At 41.1% G+C, this 25953-nt stretch overlaps 3 protein-coding genes across 3 annotated transcripts; 1 reads left to right on the top strand and 2 right to left on the bottom strand.

The window, feature by feature from the left end:
- Nucleotides 1-324: 324 nt before the first annotated feature.
- Nucleotides 325-11837, bottom strand: ypel2b (yippee-like 2b). The gene is made up of 5 exons (XM_069721563.1): nt 11657-11837; nt 3870-4101; nt 3005-3048; nt 2533-2641; nt 325-452 (listed from the first exon to the last, which is right to left on the bottom strand). Exons 2-5 carry the CDS (start codon nt 3984-3986, stop codon nt 363-365), a joined length of 360 nt encoding a protein of 119 aa, XP_069577664.1. The 5' UTR covers nt 3987-4101; nt 11657-11837; the 3' UTR covers nt 325-362.
- Nucleotides 11838-12592: 755 nt separating this feature from the next.
- On the bottom strand, nt 12593-21037 carry gdpd1 (glycerophosphodiester phosphodiesterase domain containing 1). The gene is made up of 11 exons (XM_069721316.1): nt 20856-21037; nt 19696-19845; nt 19326-19368; nt 18834-18969; nt 18004-18049; nt 17559-17680; nt 17080-17169; nt 16535-16668; nt 15291-15350; nt 14975-15026; nt 12593-14635 (listed from the first exon to the last, which is right to left on the bottom strand). Exons 2-11 carry the CDS (start codon nt 19829-19831, stop codon nt 14501-14503), a joined length of 954 nt encoding a protein of 317 aa, XP_069577417.1. The 5' UTR covers nt 19832-19845; nt 20856-21037; the 3' UTR covers nt 12593-14500.
- Nucleotides 21038-21918: 881 nt separating this feature from the next.
- On the top strand, nt 21919-25462 carry LOC138634461 (ion channel TACAN-like). Its single transcript, XM_069721445.1, has 12 exons — nt 21919-21987; nt 22278-22396; nt 22625-22741; nt 22876-22935; nt 23166-23261; nt 23382-23471; nt 23681-23746; nt 23862-23923; nt 24017-24109; nt 24306-24370; nt 24643-24711; nt 25000-25462. Exons 1-12 carry the CDS (start codon nt 21919-21921, stop codon nt 25111-25113), a joined length of 1020 nt encoding a protein of 339 aa, XP_069577546.1. The 3' UTR covers nt 25114-25462.
- Nucleotides 25463-25953: the final 491 nt, after the last annotated feature.

Below are 25953 nucleotides of genomic sequence, written 5' to 3'. Positions count from 1 at the left end.
TTGCTTAATCGAATCCTGTTTGAGTAAAAAAATAAACACACAAAAATTTGACATCTCGTCTTGTCTACTGTTGCCAGCCAGTCACCTAGTCCTGCTAGCTGCGTACAAGCCTGCCTGGTCTGTCTCTCTGTCAAACTGGGATGTCTGGGACCTTGATGTGTGCGTTTGTGAGTGTGTGCGTGTACATCAAGAGGTGTAGTCGGGAGGGATGGGCAGTAAGTTACAGAGGTTAATGGTAAATCAGCCAAACCAAAGTCACACACTCACCCACCACACACCACCCCTCTCCCTCCCTCCCATCCCTCCACCCAGTCCCCTCCCTTCCCCTCCTCCGCTGCGGTTGTCACCCGGCTGCTCGCCCCTCAGTCCCAGCCGTTGTCCTTGATCATGTGGGCCAGCTCAATGATGAACTTTCCCTCTTTGTACTTCTGACTGCTCTCAAAAGCATGTTCCTGGAGGGAGTGGCAGAGACATCATTTAATTCAAACCATGGACAGAAAATATTAACATGTTGATAGAGAGTAGGATCACGTTGGAAAAGAGACACGTGACATAAAATACCACTGCATAGGGCAATGTTTTTAGTTGTATATAAAACCTTGAATCCTCTCTGCTCCTGGCTCTATGGAAGCTGGTTATATAATCATCAGTCACTGAACACTGCAGAGGAGCCGGCAGAACCAGACTGAATCGTCATACGTTGGCAGGAAAATATCTCCAACCACTAAGAATCTGCCAAAATCTAAAGGCCACAGGTTTGAGCCTCGCAGCAGCTCTAATTCTGCAGGCTCCAACGTGCATTTCTATTCGTAGCTGTGCAGTCCAAAATTCCTCTGAAAATATGAATGGGATTTAGAAAACACCAGAGCCAAAATCTGAGCCACATAGAAGCTGAGCACCATGTAGTGTTGCTCAGTTGCGTAAAATACATAAAGGAGTGTGAAAACGTCATTAATTCCTTCACATACTATCATATAGAGTGTACTGGCTGTTTACTGGCTACATACCGTTAATCATTTGACACATTGTTATTTGAAAACTGTTCAAAATCAATTGTTTCTATTTAGTAACACTAATTAGGAAAGAGTTTTTAATCAATGCCATGAAAAATGGCACAAAATGACACTCCTGCTTGCTGTCCCAGTCCATTAACAACCCTGTGTTTCTGCTCGAAAGCCATTCACTCACTGTACAGCACTAACAGAGTCGGCCGATACAAATGTTCTTTCACTGTGCAGCGTCTGTACCTTGTTTTGTCTTTGGCTATTTTGGTTCAAAGCTGCGGAGGCCCCTTATCAGATTTCTCGGTGTAGAAGTGCAGTAGGTCAAGCCTCTCAATAGAACTTTGACGGGTGCAGAAAATCTACACTGCTGCAACTAATATTAGTGGCAGCCCTACATTAAGCCTTATCTGGTGCCTGTGCGCTTTAGCATGCATGTGACCTCTCTTTTCTCTGCTTTGTGGGCTCCCGACAGGAATAGAAACTACTGAGAAAAGTAGCTACTTCTGAAGCTGGTTGACCAGGTGTTGACCGGGCGCCATAAGGAAAATAATTATATATAGGCTGAGAGGTTAAAGAATCAGGTTTAAAGTGAAACACAGCTGTGAATGTTAGACTTAGAGGTTAGGTAAATAGTTCTGGTCAATGGGGCCTTTTCAGAAGTTAAACAACAAGGACACTGTGAGTGTATTTGTGTGTGTGTGTGTGTGTGTGTGTGTGTGTGTGTGTGTGTGTGTGTGTGTGTGTGTGTGTGTGTGTGTGTGTGTGTGTGTGTGTGTGTGTGTGTGTGTGTGTGTGTGTGTGTGTGTGTGTTAACCCTTCAAAGATACAGTCACGTGCCCTGTAGTGTAAACTTTCACTTCCACGCTGACAGGGGTCACCAAAAACAGCAACACATGTTCAGCTCTGTTGATATATGAAGACAGCTAACATGTGTGGTTCTTGTTTGGTTCAACCTGACTTGGGACCTAAAATACTGCCTGCACTAAATACATTCTGCAAACTTTGTATTTTGACATGCTACATCGCAGGCTTTAACTTTTACAGAGCCTCAGGTTAGCCAAGACTACACAATGTGGTTTGCAATATCATTTAAGCTCGTATTCAACCAGAGTGCCGGTATGTTTATGTTTGGGAAATATTAATACCTATCAGCTGCATAAACGACAGCATAAGCAGACATCTCCTGTTAAAATCTAAAAATTGTAAATCTTCAGCTTTAAGTGACAAAAGAAATTTAAAAAAAAAACTGCTTAACCAGATGATTCCCCAAAACATAAAACACTCATCTCAAGTCTCATAATATCAATCACAACTTCTCCTTCTTGTCTCCATCTGTTCTGACAAGTTTATCTAATTACTTCAGCCTGCAGCTGTACTCCTGCAGCAGCCCTGGGAGAAGACGAGTCCAAACATAATTAGGGTACGCATAAAATCTGTGTATGCTATAATAACAAGCTCCCAGTTTATCGTCCTCTAAACTTGGGTGCAATTTGCGGTGCTGTGCATCCTATCAGCCAAGGACACTTACGTATTTCCAGCCCAGGGTTGTCTTGCAGTTCTCACAATAGATATCTGCTACAGCATGCAGGCCTGTCAGCAGAACTCTCTCCTCTGCGGGACCACACCCAACGTTCACCCTGAGAGAAAAGAGAAAGGAGACATGAGCAGAGACAGCGAGAGAGGAAAGTTTTTTTTTGTAAAAATAGTTCTATGAAATTTGTATTGCATGGTGTCTGCAGAGGGGGGTCGCTGCTTCACACACACTCACACGCTGCATACTGATACGGCACCGAGCTGCGCAGCATAGATTCAAACATCCTCATTCTCACACTCGATTCAGCTGACATCGCTCTGAGGCACACTGTCTACACTGGGGATCAAAAACAACACATCTGCCATGTGGGACAATCTGTATTATTAACCTGAGCATGGTTACGTGTGTCTTTTTCTAAGACAGGTGGGTTGAAATGCATGAAGAGAGGTGTTCGATGGATACTCACACTGAGTTGAACAGGTAGGCTCGGCCCTGGCTGCCCTGGAACGACTGCGGCGACAAGATGAGACGAACATAAAAAGGCTGGAACAAGAATCTACCTCTTCATACGGTCTAACAACCTAATAAAAATGTTTAAGCGTGCTATTAAACTGTCATTCAAACACAAGGTCTGGTTTGGTTTCCTCATGTTGAGTTGAGACTATTTTTTACTGTCACAGACGCTCTCGTTTTAAAACCTGTAGACAAGATCTGTTTTAATATCTACTTTACGTCACTGACAACATCACAGTTGACAAATGCATAAGTACCTTTAAACCTAGCAATGCACCTGTATTCTTGCACACCTTTTTTTTGCTGCAACACCAGTGGGTTTTTTTTTTTTAAGAGACAAATTACACAGATTTATTTAGTGCAGCTGTATTAGGACTGACATCAGGCCTCTGTACACAGGTGAGCGGGTTTTTTGTAATCGTACGTGGAAAAAGTGATAGAGCACTCGTAATCCAATTCACTAACCAGTTTATAACATAATCCAGCCACAGGCAATAGTGTGGCGGTGGCTGACAGACATACAGGTGTTCAGCCTGCTGTTTACCTCTCTTTTACTCCTCAGTGCTTGTCCGTTTAATTGCTCTTAATCCTGCAAATAATTCTAATTTTTTTTGTCTGTTCCAATTTATAACACAATAAAATATCACCTGTGATTAAACCAAAAGCGAAGCAAAGAACTGCCTGTGAACTCCATTGCTCTCTTTTTCCAGTTTGTAATGAGCTGCCTGAATGCAAGTCCTGTCCTGGTGGTTTCCAGGGGCAACAACTGTTGGTAAAATGAGTCAAGTCACTGGATTTGCTCTGTTGCCGTCGGTTACCTTGGAGATGAGCTCATCGTGGTTGGCCAGGTGAGCTCGGCAGTGGATGCAGCTGTAGGTTCGGTGGCAGCTCGGCAGGTACGCCTGGAAGGTCTTGGAGCGCGTCATCCTGACCATGGGCGGAGTTGGCGGGCGGTGCAAGAAGGGACTGCCAGCCCAGGTCGGCTCACAAGGGAAGCACCGCAACACACAGGTGAGGGCCGTGGTGGGCGGTGGGTCGGGAGGCGAACACCTGAGCACACGGAGGATACGAGAGCGGTTAATGGCTACATGGTTGTGTAACAGCTGTTTCCCTAAACTGTTGTTGCTAATGAAGCCACAGGTGTAAAATTGCTGATGGGATTACAGTCTGCTCTGTGGGCTGAGTGAATTCTCCAGCCGGGCTTGCATCTGAGAAACTCATAAAACATCAAAAGGCTATGATATGATGAGACATCGTGCATTATTAATGGACCTGTGTACCGTGCTGAGGCACAAAATTTCACATTTCAGTTTCAAGCCGAAAAATCTCAGCACTGAAAGAGATGAGTATCAAACACGGTACAGGTAGAGGCTTCCATCGCCGCCTAGTAGCCTATAATAACTCCTAGCTGGTCGGGAGCACAATATGAGCCACCAAAGCAGGGCCTAACAGAAAATTATCAGGTAGAGTGGTGCTTAAAAGTTTGTGAACCCTTCAGTGTATTTAATATTTCTGAATAAATATGATCAAACATCATTGGATTTTCACACAAGTCCTAAACGTGGATAAAATGGTAAGTACGGCACATACATTGCGCTTTATCACCTAAGCAGTCTTACTCTTCCCCCATTCATCCACTCACAGATATTCACACACCAATGACGGCAAAGCTGCCATGCAAGGTGCTCTCCTGCCATCAGGAGCAACTGGGGGTTCAGTGTCTTGCCTGAAGACACGTTGGCTTGTGGAAAGGAGGACCCAGAAGATCCACAGTTATCCTTAAAGAGAACCCAATGAAACAAATAAGAGAAAATAGTATACATGGACATTTATTTATTAAGGAAAATTATCCAATATTACATATTTCTGAGTATGTGAACCTCCAGGATTAGCAGGTATGAATGTGTGATTAGACTCAGGTGTTTTTAATCAATGGGATAACAATCAGCTGTTAGTGGGCGCCCTGTTCAGATTAAATGAAAGGAATCTATTAAAGTCTAAGTTTCACATGTCTATGGATTGGAAGTGTATCATGGCACGAACAAAGAAGACGTCTGAGGAGCACAGAAAAAAATTAGTTGTTGATGCTCATAAGTTGGGAAAAGGTTACAAAACCATCTGTAAAGAGTTTGGACTCAACCAATCCACAATCAGACAGATTGTGTACAAATGGAGGGAATTCAAAACCATTGTTAGCCTCACCAAGAGGGCTCCAACAACAAAGATCACTCTATGAGGAAGGCTTGTAATAGTCTGGGAGGTCACAAAGGAACCCAGGGTGACCTTTTAATCAGCTAAAGGCCTCTCTCACTTTGTCTAATGTTAATGCTCATGAGTCCACCATCAGGAGAACACTGAACAACAATGAGGTCGGTGTGTCTTTCTCATTGGTGCTACAATGAGAAAGACACTGCTCTCCAAAAAGAACAATGCTGCCCGTCTGCAGTTTGCCAAAGATCATGAGGACAAGTCAGAGGGCTACTGGAGGAACGTCTGGTGGATGGATGAGACAAAAATATAACTTTTTAGTTTAAGTGAGAAGCATTTTGTTTGGAGAAAGGAAAGCACGTAGTTTCAGCATAAGAACCTTATCCCAGCTGTGAAACATGGTGGCGGTAGTGTCATGGTCTGGGCCTGTTTTGGTGCATCTGGAACAGGACGGCTTGTCATCGCTGATGAAATAATTATTTCTGAATTGCGTGACAATCGGATGAGGTTTTAGGCAACAATAGTGCAGAAAGATACAAAATTTCGAAAGGGTTCACAAACTTTCAAGCACTTCTGTAAATGTTATTTGTAATTTGCGTCCATGCTACCACTACTACTACGATGTATTAACATGACATTTATACAGGCACATATGGGGCCCAAATAATAAATCCTCCTGACTGAGAAGTAAATCACAGACTGAGGCATCAAGATTGCAATTTGTGCAATGCAGGTATTTAATAATAGGAGCTATAACATTACCATCAGCCTCCGCCTCGGTGCTTATTAGCAATGTTAGCATGCTAACAAACTAAACTGAGTCATGACCATTATAAACATTAGATCTATAAAAGGTCAGCATGTCCGCATCCAGCCCAGTAATCACATAGCTTCTGGATTTAAACTTCTTTGAGCGACTTCCAGCTCCTCAAACACGAGGGGCAGGGCTGCTGTTTTCCCCTTTTATGGCCATACATCTGAAGATGTCACCTCGGACTCTGATGGGCCTTTTTCACTATTTTCTCAGGTTTTTATAGACCAAACATTTAAGTAGGCATTGGGGGAAAACTAAGCAATGAAAGCAGTCATCATTTGACCATTATCTTGTCCCAGCTGTTACTGTTAACCTACAGTCAAACCACACTACCCTCACACCAGCTGAATGCTTTTTTTCCCCGGACACACAGCAGTAGCAGCAGCTAGCTCACACTCCGTGTTTAAGTCTGCGAGGCTGCAGAGATAATCTGCTTGGCCTAGCACAACTGTGAGGATCGTGCTATGCTCGCTCCATGATATCCAAATGGATCGAGCCCTTAAAATACTTCCTACTGGTGCGCCCTGGTGACCGAGAAGATTAGTGAGCTGGCCTGGGAACGCATCCCGGGGGCCAAGGGCCAGGAGGAGAGGAGTACGCTTTGACTAACTGTGCAGGAGAAACTAAATGGTTAGAGGCCTGCGCTCTGCCTCTTGCACTGCAGTAATAATGTTTGTGGTCTTCGTTGCTTAATGCAACTTTAATCGTGATTTCAGCGATGTGACTCTGCTACCCTATCAATCACAAACGTAATCTTGTTTTATTCCCCTGTGCTTCTTTTCATAAAGCTGTGGATGAGCCCCCAATAAAACTGTATATGCTACTTATATTGTCTATCCGCCTACTATTCTTTCTGATTTAAATGATTTCAGTAAAATAAAAAAAGCATGACCTCTCTCACTAAATAAAACCAGGCATTTCTATTGTTCGTAAGACTCCGACTCTTTAAGATTTTTGTTTTGAGTTGCTCACCTCTACAATATGTTGTCCCACTCTGTCTCCTCTCCTTCCTGTGTGTCTTTACTGAACCATCTGGAAAAACTAATAAAAAAAAAAAAATACTGATTGGGTGCAGGAGGCCTTTGTGAGTTTAGGACAAACAAGAGTGGTGAGAGAGTGGAGGGTGGGAGGGGGTGGGGGGGCGTGGAGGGGAGCCCTCTTTACAGCTCTGCAATATGATTGTTTTTAGTGTCGGACGGAGGCTGATAAAGGCCCCAGCGCTGATGGGAAGGACCGGGGGGATATAAATAAATAAGGCAGTGAGACGTGCCCTTGTTTTCTCTCCTCTGACTCTGTGCCAGCAGCGTGGGATCAGGGCACAAAGACACACTCAGTACAGTTGTCAGAGCTGACACACACACACACACACACACACACACACACACACACACACACACACACACACACACACACACACACACACACACACACACACACACACACACACACACACACAGATGTTCAACCCAGAGAATGTTTTACCCTCTCAGTCAGTTCAGGACAACATTTACGCTGCGTCCAGTCGTCCGAGATTTGTTCAACATTTTGAGTCCCCCTTTACCTAATTAACAATTTATCTTTCTAATTAGAGATAGGAAGTTTTCATATGAATATTTGCACTTTTTAAAAGTACAGTGAACCCTCATTTTTCGCGGGGGTTACGTTCCAAATAGAAACCATGATAGGCGAAATTCGTGAAGTAGTAACCTTTATTTTACAATTGAAATAGATAGAACTGGACATTAAATATATCTACGTTACATATAGTCGTAATATGATTTCAATGCACGATGCAAATCCGTGAAGCAGCGAGACCGTGAAAGGTGAACCGCGTTATAGCGAGGGTTCACTGTATACCATGATAGAAAATGGAATCCTCTGATGTTTTCGACAGTTGATCAGGCAAAACAAGCAATTTCAAGACGTCCCGTCAGGCAATTACAAAATGCAATGGACAGTTGTTGTTTTTTGGTGTTATCAAACCATGAACAACTTAATCAAGAAAAAAGCTGAATGAGTAATTAATCTTAGGAATGCAAGAATTAACCTCAGGCTTTGGATTGAATTATATTAAATTGAAGCAGTTTCTTTTAGCCTGAGAGACTTGTGGTAAAAGCTGCTGTGGAGGCTCAAAAGTACCAGATTAATGTATAAAACGTAAACACGCTCGTATGAGCCAGAAGCTGTCCGTCACAGTGGAAGCCAGACGACCACGCGCCGCTGAAAAAGCTCTGCGACATGCTGTTGCAGCCAATTGTCAGCATGTTTGACGCATATAGTGCATCGTGATACTCGTGTGCCCTTGTGGACTCATATTCAACAGCGGAGGAGGATTACAGTGTCGCACACGTTAACGCATCATCTCGTGGGTCATACATAATCCATGCGCAGCTCTCTCGGTGTGTGTGTGTGTGTGTGTGTGTGTGTGTGTGTGTGTGTGTGTGTGTGTGTGTGTGTGTGTGTGTGTGTGTGTGTGTGTGTGTGTGTGTGTGTGTGTGTGTGTGTGTGTGTGTTATCTGGACTCACACTCTGAAGAAGAATCGCTTCATGACAGCTGTAACTGTCTGCCAGTGGCTCTGCATGAAAACCGATACATCTTACTAATGTGATCAAAAATACATTACAGTACAGTCATGCTGTGTGAAGTTACAGCTTGTGCTTAACAGGACTGCGGAGGGATAAGTGCCAGAGTTATTTGTAGAGCTGTAACGTTCGCCGGACTGATCGGTCGATTGATCGTCAGAAAAAGTTCAACCCCAAACATTCTCTGGTTCAAACCTCTCACATGTGAGAGTTTGCTCGATTGACATCACTGATATGTGAATGTCTTTGAGGTTATTGTTGTTTTTTTTTTTTTTACTGATATTTGGACAAAACAAAACATTTAAAGACTCAACTTGGGCTCTGAGAATTTGTGACAGGCTTTCAAGACTTTTATTTGGCCGTCAGCGAGCTGACATGCTAGGATTTTGTTAATTTTTTTTACGGCTTCCAGCTGCTCCTAAAAGACACCGCAGTAACAAAAAAAACATTCAATGACTCTGACATTTTAAAGATCAATTAACCAAAAAATAATCAGCAGATGAACTGATAATGAAACCAATCTTCAGTTGCAGTCCGAGAGATACTTTATTGCCACTATTATACGAGAAGGGCTGTAAGCTCCCGTTATCAAAAGTTTGTCTCCTGCACCTTGTTTCTTCTGACACGCAGTGACTACAAGAAGTACACCAAACATTAAGTACTGAAATATTTGAGAGAAAGCAGGCACAGGCTGTAGAGCCACATGAAGCAGATGAAAATGAACTGGATCTGTTCGAGGCTGTTTGGCATTTTCTAACAATTTCCATTTGTTTCCAAATTCGCTCATCTTGGTGGGTGGAGATGCTTGAAAGTCATTTTGCAAAGCAACATTGTTACTGGGAACCAGGATGCTGATGTGCTGACACAAAGAGTCCGTCCGGGCTGCTTTTCACTAAATAAAACCAAAAACAAATTGCATAAATGATCAGATGACTAGCTGATTGCAGGGATCCACACAGCCTACAAATGTTATCAAAGCTGACAAGGCAGGACTGAGACCGTCTGCACAACCGCCGTGTGTTTTGTCCCGTTTCTTTTTCTTTTTTTTTTTTTTATCAGTTTGTCTCTCAATCTTCTCTTCATTTGTCTCCATGCCTCTCAGCCTGTTTGTATATTTATTTTTTTCTGCTGTCACTCTGTCTATTCATCAGTCCTGCCGCGGGTCGTTTGAGGTCACCGCGCTGTCCATTCTGGTCATTTCTGGGTGTCATCACAAAAGGCTACGTGCCACGAGTCTCACCAGCCAAAAGGGCCCTTGTATCCCAACAAACAAAAAAAACCCTCTTTGTTATGTAACACACTGATGCTGCTCATGCCATTTCTGACAACCATCGAGGGCAGGGGGAAGATAGAGGGGAAGGAGGGATGCGAGGTGAAAATGGGAGTCAGAGAGGGACAGAGAGCGAGTTAAATGAATAGAAGAAGAAAAAGAAGGAGTGTGTCCCTTGGCGCCGGTTGAGCTGCGTGTCCTACGCTGCCCACGAGCTGCAGCATCACGACTGCTGTACTTTCTGTACTCCCATCCTGTTCTCCATTCAGCTTTACACCAGGGCAACAGCCTACAGCAGCATGACATCACTGACTGGAGGAAGAAGAAGAAAAAAAAAAAAAAAAAAAAAAAAAAAAAACCCTCATATCACATCTCACTGATGAAGTGATGCTCCTGCTTCTCGGGTGTGTGTGTCTGGTTACGGACGCCTGCACTTCTTCTGTCTCTCTTTGTCTTGTTCTCCTCAGAAGGGAAAAGCAGCTTTATGGAGCGTGATGTTTGTTTTCAGCCGATTCTGACACTTAAATGTCACCATATCTCCTTGCAGAAGGCGGGAGTCAACACATAACTTATTTTTATTGCTCATGTTTTCCTTATTCATGTGCTTATATAATTTCTATAGCATTTTAACATGTGGCTATCAGATGACAAACTGTGACTACAAACAAAGTGGGTGATGTGACAAAGAGTCTTGTAAGCGCAACACACTGTACACAACTTTTGTTTGTGTAAACAAGTCCTATCTGTGAGGGATCACCTTTCAAGGCCTGCAACTGTCTGAGCCCCATCTTCGATCCCTGGGTATAGACCCCCCCCCCCCACCACCACCACCACCCCCCTCACATGATCAATGACTATCAGCATGTATAATAGATCTGCAAAAAGAAGAGAGGTTGTGACTTGATAAGGACAGCTGTCCGTATGCCCTCACGTGGACTTTACTGAGTTGGTTTTGGAGGTAAATAGTGTTGCCTCATCACCTGGGGTAACACATCAGTAAAAACACGGAAGCAGGAAGGCTCGAGGTTACAGTACTTGTTGTCATTATTGGTCTGAATCAGGTCACAGGCAGTGGCGCACTTTATCTGGGGCAGAACTTCGGCCACCACACGTAGTACAGATGGCGGGGATGCCTCAGCTCAGCAATGCTCAAAACGCACGCACATGTGCACGCGCTAGCGCGCGCGCACGGACACACGCGCGCGCGCACACACACACACACACACAGAGCTACATTTGCAAAGCTTTAACATCCCCAATGACTTTCACAGACAAGTGTTTTCCGTTAGTATGGGATCACGTGAGCTTATTACACGATAACCCGCATTGATCACCGTTGACGTGCACAGTTACGGCCAGGCGCGCGCGCACAGGGACGATGGCGCATACGTGCAGCAGGACCACAAACAGCATGTGTCCTAATAATAACCACAAGATACTGTCGCTCCACTTCAGACTTCAGCATCACGTCCACAAAGAAAACACACCAGTCCAGACGTGAACTGTTGTTACAATGATCAGAATACGACCAAATCATAAACTTGACCTTTAATGTGTAATAATATAGCATCTGTACCTTCAGGTTGACGGAAAAGTTGCCTCATTTAAAAACTACTGGACAGGCTGTACACGACTACAGCGATGCTTGAATAAGCATCAAAGAGCGATATGAAAACAGTGCGTAACTCGTGCCCCAGAGTGGAAAAATAACGCAGTGGAAATCATATTACCTTTGTAAAGAAGAAAAAAACGGGATCTCTACGTAGCCAAGAAAATGTCGCACCTCCTCGTTCTCCTCGTGGCGATGCCAATCCTAAAGCCTCTTTCGCATTCCTTCCCAGGCAAATTTCCTCTCCTCTCTGGCCCTGACAAGTCCTGCAGAGACGCAATGTTTTGACGCGCAACGCCGCCTGCAGAGTTTAGAAGAAGCAGAGAGAGAGAGAGAAGAGTGGTGAAACGACCAGCCGGAGCGAGAGGATTCCCTCCTACTCACTTCCGTGTTCGCAGTAAAACGATGACACACTCAACACGGCGTCACATCTTGAGCGGCGCACAGTCACTTTCTGGCCGGCGTCTTTTTTTGTCTTTTTTTTTTAATTTGTTTTAATTCTGTTTCATTTAGAAGTTTTGCAGCGTGACTTTGTAACAAAGGCATCTGTGGTCAAAACTGAAAACTGCACAATGATGATTTCAGATGTCACCGCGGGAAGCCAGCTAAACGACGAAGGCTGATAACTGTGCTGCATTCACGAAAAATACTTTTCATAAAAACTTCACGGCTGCTGGCACACTGAACCTTTTCTTGAAGTGGCATGTTGTGAAGAGAAAACTGTAAGCACACGCCGGAAACCGCTAACCATCTTGACTTGACACTCTTTGTCAAAACTTACACTGGCCGTTCACGTGATGAATAAATGACAGGCGTATCAGCCAATCAGCAAACCGATAAGGCATAGCAACACCGCGCTGATTGGTCGACGGCACAAGTAAGGAACCAACAAACCCTCCTGAATGTCTTTTTTTTTATTTTTTTACTGAATTCTCTACAGTACACGAGCTACCTACGAGTATGTTTTCAGGAAAGAATACCAAGCAGCAGAAATCACGAAAGACTTCACCAGTTCTCGTACAAGAGAGTAGAAAATGTCTCCGCAAAAGGATTTTTTTTTTTTATGTCATGAAATATGTCAAGCATTGTTAACTTTTCCGCTACAAGGACAACTACAGAAATCTCTGCTGTCTGCAGCGCCACCTGCTGTCTATATGCAGGTGGTTACTTGTCGGAATACTGTAAATTGACATATAATTGTTGTCCAAATTGGTCTAAAACGACGCTGTGAAGCGTTTACTATACACACACACATACACACATTATATAACTTTTAATCTAGTGTTTATTGATGCTGATAGAATGTTGCCTAATTTTTAAATAATCAATCAGCCAATTAAATGGCAGACTCCATGTGGGCATTTTGATAGGCCCTGGCAGTCTCACAAACATACTGACAACAACATGTACACAACAGCTTCATTTTGAGCATGCAAAAATAAATCCACTCAGTACAACCTGTGTAATGAAATCAAAACATCCCCAATATTGGAAATACGATTGGTGGATCAAGTTTTTTTCTTAAAGAAAAATAATTCTGAATAAACAGTTCTGAAAACAATATAAAATTTCAGATATCAGATTGATACGTGCACAGATTTAACTCGGTGAAAGCACAAACATAAAATTCCCGACAAAGTAGTTGACAGTGCAATACAGTGTTGACTAAAATATTGAACAACATGCAGCACATTCAACCAATACTACATTCATTACAGACCCTCACTGTGTGGTCACAAGTTTGGATTAGAGGACGTACTGGTATGATAATCCTATGGACCTTTAAAACAGTGACACCCAAGGCGAGGAGCTGCGAGATAATACATTTCAGTTTCAAATTATTAGAGTGAAGCGATGAATCAACATGCAGCGCTGCCTCTTCTGGGTTCCCAAAATACTTTCAAAATCGTATAAATATGAAGTTCAATGCTGTTTACGTTCCCACTGACACAGGTGGGGAGGAAAAAGCACCAAAACGATCCAGATGACGTTTTTCATTTCGTGCAAACTTTCTCTCTGATTCACTAATAGACAAAAAAAAAAAAATGCCTCATTCAATTTAATTTGATTCGAAGAAAAATCTAGACACCAACAACTACTTATAAACATACGACACAGCACATGGAAACAGTGGTTATTACAGTAGTGCACGGTTCAGCTGAATCAGCCTCTGCTTAAACCTCCGGTAGATGCGGAGCAGTGGCGCTGCCCACTTCATCGGCCCCGCTGCTCATTTTAAACTACGACTCTTTAGGACTTTCTACTCCGTATTTATGACAACAAAAGCACTTTTCTGGCAGCATCTGGCTCATATAAAAATATCTCATAGCTGCTTAGACGATTGTGTTATCGGTGTGCCAAGTCAGCAGTCTGATTGTAAAAAAACATTAAAAAGCAAGCGGTAAATTAAAATGATACCAAAACACCGAGGTCCATCTGCTTGTACTCACGCAATACTTGATCTGTGATGCAGTAATACTGCAAACACCTAAATGCATTTAAAAAAGCTGAAGCCTCTACATTAATACATTTGTATAAAAAAATATTGTTTAGCTTAAAGCCATGACTCTATTATGAAATTCAAGATTGATAAGAAAATGGCCATTCAGTCCCATTATTTATTTTACTCAAAAGTATTGTGTGGACATGAATTGGTAAGTAACACTAACAGAGATCTCACATTGTTGTGTGTGGAGTGAAGGAACAAGGGAAACAAAAAAGATAATAATCTAAAGCAGGTTGTCTAACTGAACCACACAAGTACCACATTTGTTTCCTCATACTAGTGCCGGGAGCAGAACATGATGGAGATCCCCACTCACTGTAAAACACAGTGAGAGTAGCCCTGCTGGAATGCGTGCAGCAAAAAGTGGGTGTTGTGCGGGGCTGGTTTGGCAGGTCAGTCAGCTTGAAGCATAATCACTGGCGAGACGGGGTGAGCATAGGTAGGTTTTTTTTCGGCAGGTCACTGGGCCTTAGAAATGCCATTCCTGTCCATGAAGTCTTTAAGCCTGGTGGGAAAATCTGTCATAACTCCTGTGGCTCCCAAGTCAAACGCCCTCTGGAAGTCCTCCTCGTCATTCAGCACCCAAATGTAGACCTGAAACCAGACGCAGGACGCGTACAGTTAATATATATATATACATAAATATACACACACACACACACACACACACACACACACACACACACACACACACACACACACACACACACACACACACACACACACACACACACACACACACACACACACACACACACACACACACACGGCAGTGTTAGCAGCTGCTTTGGTCTATATTTGAACATTTTGATATATATATATCAATATTGATATATATTGATATAATTATATTGATATTATATTATACAGAAAGTATGTATTCAATCAGCCATAATGTGGAAGTTACTAATGTATCGTAACAGAAGTTTTTACCTGAATCCCTCTGGCCGTTAAATGCTGAAAAAGAGTTTTCCTCATCAGCAAACTACAAGAGATAAATAAATACTCATTAGCAGCAAGAAACTGCATGTATAGCAAAGGTAGAGAGTTAGTTGTGCATTTGTAAAAGCTTTGCATTAATCAGTCACACAGTAAGGTCTCAGCACCACATAGACAAAGTCCAGTAGTGCAGGTTTAAAAGTTTAAAACAGTGATTTTTTTTTTCTTTAAACTTCCACCGATTCAGCCACTCTGAAATTAAGATAAAGAAGGTAGATGGATTGTAAATGCTTGGTTGTGAGTGACTTACGAGTCTGCCAGCCAGGTGATCAATCGCTGACTCCTAGTTAATCTGTTAGGATCCTTTAGTCTATAAAATCACACAGAAAAGTTAACTACTTAAAGAGTTAAAAAGCAATTGATGTAGTTACCATATTGATGCTTCTCAAGTGCAAAAAGGAACAAAAATAGGAAATTGTTTGTGGAGTGTGTTTAAGAGAGTATTTAGTGCAACCAAAGTGTGATAAAAGAATTCACATGAGCCTTAATGCATGTTTGGCATGTATAATCTGCTCTTTGACCTTTATCCTTATGATGCACTAACACACCCTCCAGGCAAGAGGTGTGAATGTTTCTTTTAATGACTTAATGAGGAAGTTCATCCTTCAAAAGAGCATTGTGGCCCGGACAACAGAGACAGAAAGGACACTGTGCAAACAGTCAACCAAAGTGAGGGGAGCTCAACTCAGCCGGCAGCAACAGGTTAAAAGTACTTTTAATGAAATAGAAAACCAAACACAATCATGTGTGTAACCTTTCCACACACTTTGTCTAAAAAAAAAAAAGAAGAATCGGAGTGCAGGGCAGACTTCCTGAAAACTCCCCTGAGCTTTACAGCACATCCCATCACAGTAATGAGTTGGCTCACACAGTTAAGTATGAAACTGTGGTCATGTGGGAACACTTCTGTCTCTGGTGTCTGAGGAGATGATGTGTCTCTGTGCTGAAGTAATGTCCTCGTAAATGGAAGAAAAAGCTATAGCCATGGGTAACATTTTTATCCACAAATTGCAGCATTAAAAGATACATTTTTGAAATAATTAATGTGCAGTAGTTAAAAGTGCTGCCAGTGTTTATTTAACCTTTTAAAGACTTTAGATGAGGAAAGTATTTTTCTTTTCCTTGCACGCAGCAGCCTACAGCTCTTTGGCCATAAATGCTACTTAAATAATAAGTTAGTTCTTATGCATGTTTTACATGGGCCAATTTAATCCTGCTGTGACCCACTGAAACCGGTTACTCTCTTCATCTGGAGGCCATTTCGTTCAGCCCCTGTTGAATGGACCTCAAACGCTGACTGACTGCTCATAAAATGTTGTGTACTTATAGACTGATGCTAATCACCTGTGTTGCAGTGTGGTGTTACTGTTGGACTGTACCGACAAACAACAGCTGTGGAGGACCCTGACTCGATGTGTGTCGTGTTGTAAATCAAGCAGCAGGACACGGCATCAATTAATTTAACACTATCTGTATGTGTACGTGTGAACGTACTTGGTGATGATAGAAGGCATGGGGATCTCCAGGAACTGCTCCTTGAGGGGAACAAAGGGCAGCAGGCCAGTGTAGAAGAGGCCCAACAGCTGCAGTACTCTGGGAATGCTGAACAACACTGGAATATGAGGGTTCTGCAAAAACAAACAACCGAGACTTAGCCTCATGACGATCACTGATTATGCAAGTCATACTTTCAGAGGGACTCTTGAGATGATTTGTCAGTTTGATTACAACCTCTCCACGTTTGGAGAAACAAGATATTGATGAAAAGAGGAATGCCCTACATCTGGAATTTTCCCTAGTTATCCACCTACACTATGTGTCAGATTTAGCACGATACTTTTTTTTCCCTACCACACCCTATTAATCCTGCTATACTGGATGAAAATAATAGTGTTATGATTGCTGCTAATTGTTCAGTGGACATTCACCTCCTGTAATGACTGGACCCAATGTGAGCTTAAAATATGATACTATAATAGAGAAAACACTCTCTGCAACTGAATAATAACAAGAGAGACATACGTCCGAGATAAAAGTACCTCTTTGTAACACTTCTTGACTATTTGGTTCCTTGCGTTGCCCCAGACAGTCAGTTGCTCTCGGTCATACTTAACGACCAGCTCCGAGACCTGCAAACATTTAAAAGTCCACAGGCATGAAACATGAATTCAGGACATTTTATTTTGCCATTCAATTGTCAATTATTTTTGAAACCGAGACTTGTTTTCTTCTGAGGAAAAGTCAGTTCTGAAAGTTATAAAATAACAGCAGCGTTTTTACAGAATCTACCCCTCTTCATTTTTTTAAAGATATCGGAGTAAAACGATCCAATGATGGATCATAAGTTCAGTGTCTGCCTGTTAAATACACTTTCTGATCCACAATGAGGTAAATTCTGCTTCAGAGGGCACACTAGTCATTCTTAGCCGAAATAATTATGAAACCAAAAGAAAGAGTTGCATCAGAACAGGGTTAGACTACTTAAAAAACAGGAGGACACACAGTTATGTGCACACACCTTCTTGATGAGTGTGTCATTGTTGACCTTGATGTCAATGTTGACAGGAGTGTTGGGAAAGGCATCAAAAATGTCCTCGAGGAGAGGGATGTGTTTGTCCTCTCCTCCCTCGCAGAAACACTCTGCACAGACAAGGACGGGTTGGAAACACCGTCAGCCTCAGATCACACTGAATAATAATGACGTATGGTTGTGTTTATTCATCATTTCCGTGGCACTTTTCAGGCCAATAAACTCAAAATATATATATTTACTGTCACCTGTCAACTAATTACAGTCACTAGATAGAGTTCATCTTGATGAATTGATCCATTATCAACCAGCCAAATTTAAAACACAGCGTTCCTGCACACAAACATAGGCCACTGAACGGGCACACTGACTACAGATGTTGTACATCTGTACTGTATGTTGGTTGTGTGAGCTTTGGATATGTGCGGCTCACCTCTCTGAAAAGTTACACCGAGCTTGCAGAGGTACGGAGGGAGTTCCTGCAAAGAGCAGACAGCAGTCAGCGGTTAACAGTCGAGACATACGACCTCCACTCAGAGCCTGTGAGGTCGGCATAGAGGTGGCATGATGAGTGGGACTGAGGTGTTAAAATGAATGACAGTCAACATAGAAGAGACATGATCCCACCAAGGTCACGATTAAACAAGATTCATGTCAATGAGCTCGGTGCTTCTTTTGACAACAAGACCAAAGATGATAAAACATTTAACTTTTAGTTGTGATCTCCGACCTTGTCGGAAAACAAAGGTCTTTTTTTCATTAGACTTTAAAAGTGAAGACCATCAAAGACATGTAGAGTAGAAAAAAAGCAGAAATCCTCAGTGACTAATAGCTAATCTTCTGACTCGCAAATCATTTCTGCTGGAGCAGATGTTATAAAATCATGTGACATAATCAAGTGACTCTGTGTGGCGCTCCTCTGATCAGGGCACATTAACCATCACTGCTGCTACCTCACCACTATACACAAACATCACATGTGACTGTTTGACTTCTCAAAAAATACTCTTTAACCTACATCTTTTGTGAAACTCTGTGACATGTCTGTTGCTGTAAATCAACACTTTACACTGAGCTCTTTACCTCATGTATACAGTATGTAAACAAAAAGCCCAGCGTTATATACATTTATACATTTTCCTTTTCACGAGTGGCCAATGAAGAATTAAAAAGAGTCAGTTAAACACAGAGCAGGATGGATGAGGAGGGAAGAGTAAAGGGAAATGAAATGACCAAAGGAGATACTACAGAGCAGCAACTCACAGCGTAGGCAATGTCGGAGATGTTTGCGTTGATGCCACAGGCCCTCTGCAGGTTGGCATCATGTGAAACCACTACCTGCTCATCTTTTGTCATGTGGCAGTCCAACTCCAGCATGTCTGTGCCAAGATCCACAGCGCTGCATGAACCAACACACAGTGAACTGTGGTCACTGAGGTCGAGCAAACAGTCACCGACATATGGACTCAACTAGTTTGAAATACGGCACACACATTTAATGAAAACAGAAACTTTCTGCCTCATTAACTAGTCAAACAGAGGCAGAAACAGAAGTACGTCATCTTAGCATTTGACTAGATATGTATTTTAATATATATTTGAATAGATATATATTGCATTGAGTCCTATCAGTGTGGGCGAGAAGACAAAGCAGACAGCTCAGATGACACAAACTGTCCACAGTCACAAGAGCAAGTGTGTACATGCAAAAACCAGGAAAGAGCCGTGTCAGTATGACTTGAGGTTTATACTCACTGCTTGAAAGCTGCCATGGTGTTTTCCAGGTTTTCACCTGCCCCTGCAATACAAAAAGTAAACAACAAGCTTGGGACAGTGTTTTTAATTTCCCTGCATGACTTTGGACCCGACAGCTGGAAGTTTGCCATCGCTGTCTGAAAACAGGGATGTCTTCCACCTTTTAGAGGGGCCTCTATTGACATTTTGTTTGTGGCCTCTGTAGGTATCAACATTCCTATTTATTTAGGGTTCAGTATAGAAGGACTTCATTCTGCAATACAACTAAAACCATGCAAATACATTCATAAAGAAAGTTTTGGAGAGAAAGACAAAAAAAAAAAACCACATCGAACCGAGATCCGAATGTGCGCCACCACCCCTGACTCACCTCCACGATGGGAAATGTGCTTGCTGAGGAAAGCCTCTCGCTTCCTCCGGTGCAAAAGAGTTGGACATTTTAGCAGCAGGGCGGAAGTGAGCACGTAGCCCGTTACCGTAGACAGGACATACACGGCAGCACACATCTCCTGTCAGTCAACTGCAGAACAAACACCACCCAGTTAATGTCAACAGGGAAACCGGATTTCAACAAACTCTCTGTCTGCGACTGTCTTTGTCTAGATAGATCAATATTGAGTTGAATCCTTAAAAAAAGAAAAAAAAATCATTTTAGGAACAGTGGATTTTTAAATAAAACATTAAATGTGTAATTGCAAAAGTGAGCACTTAAAACCGTATAATTAACCTTATGAAGAGTTCAAAGCCCAAAGTAAGGCTACAAGTAATGATTATTATTGATTAATATAACAAGTATGGTCTCGACTCACTGACTAATCATTTCCATAAAATATTCCCACATTGACAAATTAAAAATGCATTTTAGCTTTAAAAATGACTTACCAATTAAGTTATTATATGTTTATTGCTGATTCATGTTCTGTTGATGATAAATCCAGACAACTTCAACTCAAATGATTCAACACAGAAGGACATAAAGAGAGAAAAACAGGCAAGTCTTTGCATGTGAAACAAGACTATATAATTGACAAATCATAAAGAATTGTTTACCAATTATCAATAAGACAATGAAAGAACAAATGATAATAATATGTAAAACATAATGGCAGTTTGTGACTCCCAGGAAAGAGACAAACTGATGCTTTGTGATTTTAATACTGTACCGTCCCTACAAACGTTCATGAATTTGCCTTCAAACAATTACAGTCTATCACCAAAGCAAAAAAACGATCTCCCATGAAAAGAGAGCATAAAGCCGCAGCAACTCCACAGAAAACTAAGATTAAACGTCATATTTCAGGGTTTATTATCGCGGAGGTACTCGGTCTCTTACTTATTGCACAAGGAGCACTTCTAGCTGACTTTGTCCAACGTTGAAGAAACAGCATAAACTCAGATAAGATCAACGACAACCTTTATCTTCATTCACACACGCCTGTCAAATGACGACAACGCCGACGGATACCGGACAAGCTAAACCAGGCTAATGTTAGCCAGAGATTGGGTCAAAATCACAAGATAAACGCTCACCTTTGTCATCAAATTGTTTTGTTTGTTCTTTTTTGTTGTTGTTGTTGTTGTTGTTTGGTGTTGACTTAGTTTTAATGTCCAGGAATCTTTACAGCAGGCTCCTGTGTTTGAAGATGAACTGGTGAACTGGCCTCTGGTCTGCAGCTCCTGTGAGCTCCACAGACCGAATATAAACACCAACCTGCCGCTGTCAGCTGGAAGAGGCGCATGCGCATACCTCTGCTGCCGCCTCGGAAAAACGGCACTTCCGCAAAAGCAGTTCAGAATAAAAGCCTATACATAAAGACAGACGCATATAAAAGCTTGGAGACACGTTTTCTACTTAAGAAATTCTTACTGAAGTTTTTTGTTGTTTGATTGGTTTGGTTTTTGTTGTTGTTTTGGTTTTAGTTTTTAAATCATAGGGCAGCCGACCTACAATACATGCCATCGGATAGTATTTTGACTTTACCCAAATAAAAATGAATTTCGACACAGGTATAAGTTATTAGTATAATCATTACAAGATATTCATATGAATTGTTTTTTTTTAAATTGATTCCTGATTCCTCAAAATTGTCATGTGTTGCATAAATTTAGCAAAAGGAAAAGCTTTTCCTCTCTTGTAAAGTGAGTTAGAAATTGACTTTGTCCACTAGATGCTGCTAACGTGCAAGTACCTGACAGACAAAATATAGTGAGAGACAAAATATGTGCAAAAGCACCATCTAGCAAACAGGGAGCTGGGTGAACAATGATAAAAAGACAAAAAAATGTAGGCCTCTTAATTGTATATATTTTAGTCAACACTAACGTATTGCTTTCACCTCTGTTAATGATAACTGAGCAATGTGATTACCAGAGATTTTCTACAGAACAATGTCCAGATTAAAATCTTGCACATTTGTACCAGTCAAAGTTCATTTTATGCAATAAACTGTCCATGGAGATGTAATACACACCCTGAAGATACTTCAAGATCGCACTTCAATTCATTCCAAGGTGCTTTAATAATTTAGAGATCTCACTGTTTTTTTAAGTCGGTCTAGTTTTGCTGTTAGTGTAACGACAACGTGTTCACAAAATGAGCAAAGGTTTAACAGGCATTCTGGAGGAGTGGAAATGTCTGCAGGAAGACTATCAACAACTTCAGGTAAGAAATAAACCATAATCATCTGACTGGATATTCATTCAGAGCAATTCCTGCTAAACAAATTGTTTCCATTTATTGTTCTGTTACTTAGAATTTTCAATATCTAGCAATTAAACCTTCTGTAAAAGTGCTGCAGTTCTTCAGTAGTACTTATTTTCATGTCAGATATTTTGGTTCTGCTTCAGATTTTCTACCATATTCACAAGGAAGGTTAAAAAGTTTACATGTTCGTTTTAATGTACATGTTTCCTTGGTTATTGATATAACCCCATATTCTTTATGCCATCCAGGAGATGCACAGAAAGTACCTACAGGAACTGGATGAAATTTCAAAACTACAAAAAAACTGCTCTTTCTCCATTTCCTGTCAGCGGCAAAGACTGAGTGAGGTGTCCTGTCTATTGAAAAAGTAAGTGTCCACTAACAACATAGACTGTATATAAAGATTCACAATCAGATTTACAGTTACAGGTAAAGATAAATACAGTGCATCAGGTCACATGCATACATTCACAGGCATATACAGGGAAGAAGGAAAGCTAACTTTGACCAAATGCACCTTACTCAGCCCAAATAAAAAAACTGTTTTATGTCATGTTGTGCCAGGGATGCAAAGTTATCTTATATCATTCATCAGATGCAGCAAAGGACCATCAGATGAAGACGATAAGACACTGGATGAAATCAAAGAAAAAATCAAGACACAACCAAAGGCTTTCCTTGAAATGGAAGCTTTCCTTCCCAAGAAAAATGGGTGATGACTTCTAATTTAATTGAAAGCCCTCAGAATATGAGATGATTTTCAACAGTTAGAAGGCATGAATTTTCTTCTATTTGCTTCTGTAAAGTTGAAAACGAAAAAAATGACGTAATTGCTTCAAATCGCAGGTTGTACCTCAGCCTTGTTCTTGGAAATGTGAATGTCACTCTTCTCAGCAAGCAGTCAAAGTAAGTAACAGCCATCAAAAACACACGCGGATGATTAAACCCACTTTTTATTTTCATGATAATATTTATTTGCTGAAACAACATTTTTCAACCACTTACCTCTTTTGATTTACTGGTGTACTTTAATCCATTAAGATGATTTATAGGAGAATCACAGAAACTTTGAAGACCCCTCGCTGATGAATCTGTTGGACTGCATAGTGAGTTCTGAATATGTTCATCTTTGTCAGATTTGCCTACAAAGATGAATATGAGAAGTTCAAGCTGATCCTCACCATCATCCTGCTGCTGTTCTCCATCATATGCTATTTCTTTGTCAACTACAGGTGCAGTAAACATCTTGTATTTAACAGCTGCCTCACCTGGGGCAGTTACAGTCGATTTACACTGACACTGTATACTCACTGTCTGTCAAAATATAACACTGCTTGTGTCCTTGGCTTTAGATTTCTTGATGCAATTCTCAATTTCATGCTGGTGTGGTACTACTGTACATTAACCATCAGGGAAAGTATCCTCATCAACAACGGCTCCAGGTCAGCACAGCTCTTCTTTAAATTATCCTGCCACGATAAATGAAAATAACATAATCAGATTTTTTTTTTAATGAATTAAAAAGTATTCACAGCCTTGTGATCTACTTTTTATACATTACTAATATTGTACTTAATTGTTTTGTTATAGTGTCACGTGTTTGCACAAACATACAATTTAAATATCTAATATAATGTGTCCTGTATTTTAGAATCAAAGGATGGTGGGTTTTTCATCACTACATATCAGCTTTTCTGTCCGGTGTAATGCTGACATGGTGAGTGGAGGAAGATGGAAACCCGAAATAAAAGACTGAAAACAATGAAAAATGATTTCAACACTTAAAATCTGAAAATGTGATTAAAAATGTCCTCCTTTCCACAACAACTAAGGCCGGATGGGAACATGTACAAGATATTCAGGAACCAGTTCCTTGCCTACTCCTTGTATCAGAGTAAGGTCAAAATACCTGTAAAGCATTCGTGGTTCAAACTTTTCCTAACCAAACAAAAACCGGATCAATGTCGCTTTCATCTGGAACCCGCAGGTTTTGTTCAGTGTCTGCAGTGCTATTATCAGAGTGGATGTCTGTACAGACTACGATCCTTGGGAGAAAGACACAACATGGATCTGACCGTGGGTGAGCCTCGTTTTAACACACCAAGAACACAGAACAAAGATGAACTCAGCCAGACGTATAAAAATTTAGTAAAAATGATAAGTTCGGTCAGGTATATCTGGAGCTCCTCTTTTCCGATTTTTTTTTTGTAAACACACATGCAAGTGAAAAAAACAAAACTCTTCAAACATTTGTCTTTCTTTCCTTTTTTGTTTAGCGGGATTTCAGTCCTGGATGTGGAAAGGGCTGACTTTTCTTCTGCCCTTCCTTTTTTTTGGTCATGTGAGTACAGTCTGTCACTGAGAAGTTTCCTTTAACTGCTGAGTTTGTATGAAAAAAACATTCTTGCACTGTCATGGTTTAGACTGGGTAAAAATGCTGACATCATTCTAGATTTGATATTACTCTGAGTATTTAGGCATGATTTGAAATAGTTTAAAGGGCTTTTGGTAATTCAGATAAGAGCTCAACCTTTCGAGTGTCTCTGCTATTTGCATACATCAGTTCCCTTTAAAACAACACAAACCCTTAAGTCCTCGTGTTTTGTCTTATAGTTCTGGCAGCTCTTCAATGGCCTGACTTTGTACAGAATGGCTCAGCTCCCAGACAGTAAAGAATGGCAGGTCAGTGCTCTGCAGCCACGTTTGACTGTTTCACTCTATTTTGTAAAAGTTGTAAAAATGTACCTTTTAACTATTCTTCATTTTCCCTTATTGTGTTCTTTATTTGTCTAGCTAGAAGGGCATGGTCACATTTAGTCCAACATGTTCCCACCCTCGTGCTTAATTATAATTTACACTTTGAATATTACTCCTGACCCTCTACGTATGTCATGAAAGCAATAACAGATAAGCTATTCTGCTTTCTGTTCTGCTGACTCATGTATTTTTCTGTATCCCATGTGATGTCAGGTCTTGATGTGTGGGCTCTGCTTCCTTATCCTGTTCATGGGAAATTTCTTCACCACTCTTGCTGTCGTTCGTCAAAAAATGAAGAGCATGAGTCAGAAACCAAAGAGCCTGTGATACATAAAAATAAACAAATAACATGAATATTAAAGCATGTTTTAGTACTAATCAGTCACCATTAAAGGTTAAAGTATAATTCACATTACCTCCATGTTCTTGTGTTTGTATGCAAAACAAATACACCAAAAGAATCAACCTCCAATAAAGTACATCATTTTACAGAAACACTAGTCTCTGAAAACCCGCTAGTTTGTACTTCTACGTATATTATGCTTGTGTGTATGTGTAAAATGTTTGTTTGCAGCCCTTTAAGAGCCTTTTATGAGGTGTAGTTGAAGTTAGGTAACAGAAGTCTGAATTTCTGTGTGGGATTGATAAAGTACTGCTCATTTGATCATGCTGTTGTTTTTGCATAGATAAGTGAAAACATGTATAGTTCATCTATGAATACACACAGTATAGACAAATATAAATAAATATAATTTAAAGATTTACTTCAAATGAAGAAAAGTCTAGCCTGTGTCTTTACTTTGTGAACTAAACACGAAAAATACGAAATGCAATTTTTTTTAAATTGCACTCTCAAATGGCTGTCACCAACATGTTTTGGCTGGAGGAATGAAATGGGGATGAAGAACTGAAGAATCGTATCTCTTCTTCACATTAAAATTGTATCTAACTTAGCACAAGGACACGAGGAACCAGGGGCAAGAGAGAATAATGTAACCAGCAGGTGTAGAGGCTACAAGTTGCCCTCACTCAGACTGTGGTGCTTCCTGTGCTCTCCATGTGACTGTTTTGTAAAGTTGTAGCTCTTGAAAGCCAAATTTGTGGTATTTCTCATTAACTGTGTGTTATTGTTTTTTTATTGTTTGATGTGCAAATATCCTGTATTTT

This window comes from Brachyistius frenatus, unplaced genomic scaffold, assembly GCF_029030835.1.
Source record: "Brachyistius frenatus isolate BFR_SWC_R1_liver_20210118 unplaced genomic scaffold, ASM2903083v1 Contig_1, whole genome shotgun sequence".
Taxonomy (NCBI): Eukaryota; Metazoa; Chordata; class Actinopteri; family Embiotocidae; genus Brachyistius; species Brachyistius frenatus.
The sequence above is the reverse complement of the archived record's forward strand: the minus strand, read 5'-3'. Positions and strand labels throughout refer to the sequence as shown.